Below are 8578 nucleotides of genomic sequence, written 5' to 3' on the forward strand. Positions count from 1 at the left end.
CGACACCCCCCTCTGTGCCCCTATCCCCATCCCCGACACCCCCTGTCCTCATTTCTCCATCCCCGACACCCCCCTCTGTGCCCCTATCCCCATCCCCGACACCCCCTGTCCTCATCTCTCCATCCCCGACACCCCCCTCTGTGCCCCTATCCCCGACACCCCCTGCCCTCGTCTCTCCATCCCGACACCCCCCCTCTGTGCCCCTATACCCATCCCCGACACCCCCTGTCCTCATCTCTCCATCCCTAACACCACCCCCCCCTCTGTGCCCCTATCCCCATCCCCGACACCCCCATCTCTCCATCCCTAACACCTCCCCCCGTGCCCCTATCCCCATCTCTGACACCCCCTGTGCCCCTATACCCATCCCTCCATCCCTGACACCCCCTGTGCCCCTGCCCCCATCCCTGTCACCCCCTGTGCCCCTATCCCCATCCCTCCCTGACACCCCCTGTGCCCCTATCCCCATCCCTGACACCTCCTGTGCCCCTATACCCATCCCTGACACCCCCTGTGCCCCTATACCCATCCCTCCATCCCTGACACCCCGTGCCCCTATACCCATCCCTCCATCCCTGACACCCCCTGTGCCCCTATACCCATCCCTCCATCCCTGACACCCCCTGTGCCCCTATACCCATCCCTCCATCCCTGACACCCCCTGTGCCCCTATACCCATCCCTGACACCCCCTGTGCCCCTGCCCCCCATCCCTGACACCCCCTGTGCCCCTGCCCCCATCCCTGACACCCCCTGTGCCCCTATACCCATCCCTCCATCCCTGACACCCCCTGTGCCCCTGCCCCCCATCCCTGACACCCCCTGTGCCCCTGCGCCCCATCCCAGGCCACAACAACAGCGGGGAGCGGCCCCGGGCGATGCCACTTACCAGGGGCTGCATCTCGGAGTGGACGGTGGGCACCTGGAAGCGGTCTATCTCCTCCATCATGGTGGCTGAGCTGAGGGCCGGGCTCTGCGGCTGATGCTGCTGACACTGGCGGGGAGGAGAGCGGGGGGGGAGGCGGCGGCTCCGGATCCCTCATCCCTCACTGTGACTCACGGAGCTGCTGCATTATTCAGGAGAGGGGCGGGGACAGGGGCGGGGAACGCTGCTCAGGACAGAGAGGATAGGCGGGGCAGCAAAGGGAGGGTAGTCCAGGGTGGGCGGCGACAGATGCGGGGACACGCCCAGGGCGGGGACAGGGGCTGGTGGCGCTGCAATGGACATAGTGTAGACACGTAGAGGCGGGTTGGGGACGGGGCGGTGACTGGAACAGGGGAGGGCCGAAATGCAGTGACTGCACGAGGTAGGCGGAGCGTACTCTACATAACAGAGGTGAAAGGCGGGGACATGTCATGGGGCGGAGTTATATAGGCGGGGCGGAGTCAGTCTGACAGACGGGCGAGGTCACTGTATATGTTACGTAACTGGTAGCCGTTACCATGGATTCATCAGGATGAGGAGGGGAAGTGGTACCCAGAGACTGCACCCAGCACCCAGCATCCCCAGAGACTGCACCCTACATCCCCAGAGACTGCACCCAGCATCCCCAGAGACTGCACCCTACACCCAGCATCCCCAGAGACTACACCCAGCATCCCCAGAGACTGCACCCAGCACCCCGCATCCCCAGAGACTACACCCAGCAACCCCAGAGACTGCACCCTACATCCCCAGAGACTGCACCCAGCAACCCCAGAGACTGCACCCAGCAACCCCAGAGACTACACCCAGCACCCCCAGAGACTGCACCCAGCATCCCCAGAGACTGCACCCTGCATCCCCAGAGACTGCACCCTACACCCAGCATCCCCAGAGACTACACCCAGCACCCCCAGAGACTGCACCCAGCATCCCCAGAGACTACACCCAGCACCCTGCATCCCCAGAGACTGCACCCTGCATCCCCAGAGACTGCACCCAGCATCCCCAGAGACTGCACCCTGCATCCCCAGAGACTGCACCCTACACCCAGCATCCCCAGAGACTACACCCAGCAACCCCAGAGACTACACCCAGCACCCTGCATCCCCAGAGACTGCACCCTACATCCCCAGAGACTGCACCCAGCACCCTGCATCCCCAGAGACTACACCCAGCACCCTGCATCCCCAGAGACTACACCCAGCAACCCCAGAGACTACACCCAGCACCCTGCATCCCCAGAGACTGCACCCTACATCCCCAGAGACTGCACCCAGCACCCTGCATCCCCAGAGACTACACCCAGCACCCTGCATCCCCAGAGACTGCACCCAGCATCCCCAGAGACTACACCCAGCACCCTGCATCCCCAGAGACTGCACCCTACATCCCCAGAGACTGCACCCTGCATCCCCAGAGACTACACCCAGCACCCTGCATCCCCAGAGACTGCACCCTACATCCCCAGAGACTGCACCCTGCATCCCCAGAGACTACACCCAGCACCCCGCATCCCCAGAGACTGCACCCTACATCCCCAGAGACTACACCCTACACCCTGCATCCCCAGAGACTGCACCCTGCATCCCCAGAGACTGCACCCTACATCCCCAGAGACTACACCCAGCACCCTGCATCCCCAGAGACTGCACCCTACATCCCCAGAGACTGCACCCAGCACCCAGCATCCCCAGAGACTGCACCCTACATCCCCAGAGACTGCACCCAGCATCCCCAGAGACTGCACCCTACACCCAGCATCCCCAGAGACTACACCCAGCATCCCCAGAGACTGCACCCAGCACCCTACATCCCCAGAGACTGCACCCAGCAACCCCAGAGACTGCACCCAGCAACCCCAGAGACTACACCCAGCACCCCCAGAGACTGCACCCAGCACCCAGCATCCCCAGAGACTGCACCCAGCATCCCCAGAGACTGCACCCAGCATCCCCAGAGACTGCACCCTACACCCAGCATCCCCAGAAACTGCACCCAGCACCCTGCATCCCCAGAGACTGCACCCAGCATCCCCAGAGACTGCACCCTACACCCAGCATCCCCAGAAACTGCACCCAGCACCCTGCATCCCCAGAGACTGCACCCAGCATCCCCAGAGACTGCACCCTACACCCAGCATCCCCAGAAACTGCACCCTACACCCAGCATCCCCAGAAACTGCACCCAGCACCCAGCATCCCCAGAGACTGCACCCAGCATCCCCAGAGACTGCACCCTACACCCAGCATCCCCAGAAACTGCACCCAGCACCCAGCATCCCCAGAGACTGCACCCTACATCCCCAGAGACTGCACCCAGCATCCCCAGAGACTGCACCCTACACCCAGCATCCCCAGAGACTACACCCAGCATCCCCAGAGACTGCACCCCGCATCCCCAGAGACTACACCCAGCACCCCCAGAGACTGCACCCAGCACCCCGCATCCCCAGAGACTACACCCAGCAACCCCAGAGACTGCACCCTACATCCCCAGAGACTGCACCCAGCAACCCCAGAGACTGCACCCAGCAACCCCAGAGACTACACCCAGCACCCCCAGAGACTGCACCCAGCACCCAGCATCCCCAGAGACTGCACCCAGCATCCCCAGAGACTGCACCCAGCATCCCCAGAGACTGCACCCTACACCCAGCATCCCCAGAAACTGCACCCAGCACCCTGCATCCCCAGAGACTACACCCAGCACCCCCAGAGACTACACCCTGCATCCCCAGAGACTACACCCTGCATCCCCAGAGACTGCACCCAGCACCCTGCATCCCCAGAGACTACACCCAGCACCCCCAGAGACTACACCCTGCATCCCCAGAGACTACACCCAGCACTCTGCATCCCCAGAGACTGTACCCTACATCCCCAGAGACTACACCCAGCACCCTGCATCCCCAGAGACTGTACCCAGCAACCCTGCATCCCCAGAGACTGTACCCAGCAACCCTGCATCCCCAGAGACTGCACCCAGCACCCCGCATCCCCAGAGACTACACCCAGCAACCCCAGAGACTGCACCCTGCAATCCCAGAGACTACACCCAGCACCCCGCATCCCCAGAGACTACACCCAGCATCCCCAGAGACTACACCCAGCACCCTGCATCCCCAGAGACTACACCCAGCAACCCCAGAGACTACACCCTACACCCTGCATCCCCAGAGACTACACCCAGCACCCTGCATCCCCAGAGACTACACCCAGCAACCCCAGAGACTACACCCTACACCCTGCATCCCCAGAGACTACACCCAGCAACCCCAGAGACTACACCCTGCATCCCCAGAGACTGCACCCAGCACCCTGCATCCCCAGAGACTACACCCAGCAACCCCAGAGACTACACCCTACACCCTGCATCCCCAGAGACTACACCCAGCAACCCCAGAGACTACACCCTGCATCCCCAGAGACTGCACCCAGCACCCTACATCCCCAGAGACTGCACCCAGCACCCTGCATCCCCAGAGACTACACCCTCCATCCCCAGAGACTGTACCCTGCATCCCCAGAGACTACACCCTACATCCCCAGAGACTACACCCTGCATCCCCAGAGACTACACCCTGCATCCCCAGAGACTGCACCCAGCACCCCGCATCCCCAGAGACTGCACCCTACATCCCCAGAGACTACACCCTGCATCCCCAGAGACTACACCCAGCATCCCCAGAGACTACACCCTGCATCCCCAGAGACTGCACCCAGCACCCTGCATCCCCAGAGACTGCACCCAGCACCCCGCATCCCCAGAGACTGCACCCTACATCCCCAGAGACTGCACCCTACATCCCCAGAGACTACACCCTGCATCCCCAGAGACTGCACCCAGCACCCTGCATCCCCAGAGACTACACCCAGCAACCCCAGAGACTACACCCAGCATCCCCAGAGACTGCACCCAGCTACCCTGCATCCCCAGAGACTGCACCCTGCATCCCCAGAGACTACACCCTCCATCCCCAGAGACTGTACCCTGCATCCCCAGAGACTACACCCTGCATCCCCAGAGACTACACCCTCCATCCCCAGAGACTGTACCCTGCATCCCCAGAGACAGCACCCAGCAACCCCAGAGACTACACCCTACACCCTGCATCCCCAGAGACTACACCCAGCAACCCCAGAGACTACACCCTCCATCCCCAGAGACTACACCCTGCAATCCCAGAGACTACACCCTACATCCCCAGAGACTACACCAAGCACCCAGCAACCCCAGAGACTACACCCTACACCCTGCATCCCCAGAGACTGCACCCAGCAACCCTGCATCCCCAGAGACTGCACCCAGCACCCTGCATCCCCAGAGACTACACCCTCCATCCCCAGAGACTGTACCCTGCATCCCCAGAGACTACACCCTGCATCCCCAGAGACTACACCCTCCATCCCCAGAGACTGTACCCTGCATCCCCAGAGACTACACCCAGCAACCCCATAGACTACACCCTACATCCCCAGAGACTACACCCAGCAACCCCAGAGACTACACCCTACACCCTGCATCCCCAGAGACTGCACCCAGCATCCCCAGAGACTACACCCTACACCCTGCATCCCCAGAGACTACACCCAGCACCCCGCATCCCCAGAGACTGCACCCAGCATCCCCAGAGACTACACCCAGCACCCCGTATCCCCAGAGACTGCACCCAGCATCCCCAGAGACTACACCCAGCAACCCCAGAGACTACACCCTGCATCCCCAGAGACTGCACCCTGCATCCCCAGAGACTGTACCCAGCAACCCCAGAGACTGCACCCTACATCCCCAGAGACTGCACCCAGCACCCCGTATCCCCAGAGACTACACCCTGCATCCCCAGAGACTGCACCCTGCATCCCCAGAGACTACACCCTACATCCCCAGAGACTGTACCCTGCATCCCCAGATACTACACCCTGCATCCCCAGAGACTACACCCAGCACCCTGCATCCCCAGAGACTGCACCCAGCAATCCCAGAGACTACACCCTGCATCCCCGGAGACTGCACCCAGCACCCTGCATCCCCAGAAACTGCACCCAGCATCCCCAGAGACTACACCCAGCAACCCCAGAGACTTCACCCAGCACCCCGCATCCCCAGAGACTACACCCAGCAACCCCAGAGACTACACCCTGCATCCCCAGAGACTACACCCTACATCCCCAGAGACTGTACCCTGCATCCCCAGATACTACACCCTACACCCTGCATCCCCAGAGACTGTACACAGCATCCCCAGAGACTACACCCAGCATCCCCAGAGACTACACCCTACACCCTGCATCCCCAGAGACTACACCCTGCATCCCCAGAGACTACACCCAGCAACCCCAGAGACTACACCCTGCATCCCCAGAGACTGCACCCAGCACCCTACATCCCCAGAGACTGCACCCAGCACCCTACATCCCCAGAGACTGCACCCAGCACCCTGCATCCCCAGAGACTACACCCTCCATCCCCAGAGACTGTACCCTGCATCCCCAGAGACTACACCCTACATCCCCAGAGACTACACCCTACACCCTGCATCCCCAGAGACTACACCCTGCATCCCCAGAGACTGCGCCCAGCACCCCGCATCCCCAGAGACTGCACCCTACATCCCCAGAGACTACACCCTGCATCCCCAGAGACTACACCCAGCATCCCCAGAGACTACACCCTGCATCCCCAGAGACTGCACCCAGCACCCTGCATCCCCAGAGACTGCACCCAGCACCCCGCATCCCCAGAGACTGCACCCTACATCCCCAGAGACTGCACCCTACATCCCCAGAGACTACACCCTGCATCCCCAGAGACTGCACCCAGCACCCTGCATCCCCAGAGACTACACCCAGCAACCCCAGAGACTACACCCTGCATCCCCAGAGACTGCACCCAGCACCCTGCATCCCCAGAGACTGCACCCTGCATCCCCAGAGACTACACCCTCCATCCCCAGAGACTACACCCTGCAATCCCAGAGACTACACCCTACATCCCCAGAGACTACACCAAGCACCCAGCAACCCCAGAGACTACACCCTGCATCCCCAGAGACTGCACCCAGCAACCCTGCATCCCCAGAGACTGCACCCAGCACCCTGCATCCCCAGAGACTACACCCTCCATCCCCAGAGACTGTACCCTGCATCCCCAGAGACTACACCCTGCATCCCCAGAGACTACACCCTGCATCCCCAGAGACTACACCCTCCATCCCCAGAGACTGTACCCTGCATCCCCAGAGACTACACCCAGCAACACCAGAGACTACACCCTGCATCCCCAGAGACTACACCCAGCAACCCCAGAGACTACACCCTACACCCTGCATCCCCAGAGACTGCACCCAGCATCCCCAGAGACTACACCCTACACCCTGCATCCCCAGAGACTACACCCAGCACCCCGCATCCCCAGAGACTGCACCCAGCATCCCCAGAGACTACACCCAGCACCCCGCATCCCCAGAGACTGCACCCAGCATCCCCAGAGACTACACCCAGCAACCCCAGAGACTACACCCTGCATCCCCAGAGACTGCACCCTGCATCCCCAGAGACTGTACCCAGCAACCCCAGAGACTGCACCCAGCACCCCGCATCCCCAGAGACTACACCCTGCATCCCCAGAGACTGCACCCTGCATCCCCAGAGACTACACCCTACATCCCCAGAGACTGTACCCTGCATCCCAAGATACTACACCCTACACCCTGCATCCCCAGAGACTACACCCAGCACCCTGCATCCCCAGAGACTGCACCCAGCAATCCCAGAGACTACACCCTGCATCCCCGGAGACTGCACCCAGCACCCTGCATCCCCAGAGACTGCACCCAGCATCCCCAGAGACTACACCCAGCAACCCCAGAGACTGCACCCAGCACCCCGCATCCCCAGAGACTACACCCAGCAACCCCAGAGACTACACCCTACACCCTGCATCCCCAGAGACTACACCCTACACCCCCAGAGACTGTACCCTGCATCCCCAGATACTACACCCTACACCCTGCATCCCCAGAGACTACACCCAGCACCCTGCATCCCCAGAGACTGCACCCAGCAACCCCAGAGACTACACCCTGCATCCCCGGAGACTGCACCCAGCACCCTGCATCCCCAGAGACTGCACCCTGCATCCCCAGAGACTACACCCTACATCCCCAGAGACTGTACCCTGCATCCCCAGATACTACACCCTACACCCTGCATCCCCAGATACTACACCCAGCACCCTGCATCCCCAGAGACTGCACCCAGCAATCCCAGAGACTACACCCTGCATCCCCGGAGACTGCACCCAGCACCCTGCATCCCCAGAAACTGCACCCAGCATCCCCAGAGACTACACCCAGCAACCCCAGAGACTTCACCCAGCACCCCGCATCCCCAGAGACTACACCCAGCAACCCCAGAGACTACACCCTGCATCCCCAGAGCCTACACCCTACATCCCCAGAGACTGTACCCTGCATCCCCAGATACTACACCCTACACCCTGCATCCCCAGAGACTACACAGCATCCCCAGAGACTACACCCAGCATCCCCAGAGACTACACCCTACACCCTGCATCCCCAGAGACTACACCCTGCATCCCCAGAGACTACACCCAGCAACCCCAGAGACTACACCCTGCATCCCCAGAGACTGCA

General features: G+C 61.8%; 1 protein-coding gene across 2 annotated transcripts in view; it reads right to left on the reverse strand.

The window, feature by feature from the left end:
• FAM219A (family with sequence similarity 219 member A) overlaps positions 1-1061 on the reverse strand; it is a 165314-nt gene extending 164253 nt beyond the window's left edge. Inside the window, exon 1 of one of the 2 annotated variants that reach the window (XM_063957491.1) lies at positions 889-1061. In XM_063957491.1, the coding sequence (XP_063813561.1) occupies positions 889-948 (60 nt within the window). In that variant the 5' untranslated portion in view covers positions 949-1061. The remainder of the gene's footprint in view (positions 1-888) is intronic. The other variant, XM_063957490.1, reaches the window with a different exon arrangement.
• Positions 1062-8578: the final 7517 nt, after the last annotated feature.

Source organism: Pseudophryne corroboree, chromosome 1 (genome assembly GCF_028390025.1).
Source record: "Pseudophryne corroboree isolate aPseCor3 chromosome 1, aPseCor3.hap2, whole genome shotgun sequence".
Lineage (NCBI taxonomy): Eukaryota > Metazoa > Chordata > Amphibia > Anura > Myobatrachidae > Pseudophryne > Pseudophryne corroboree.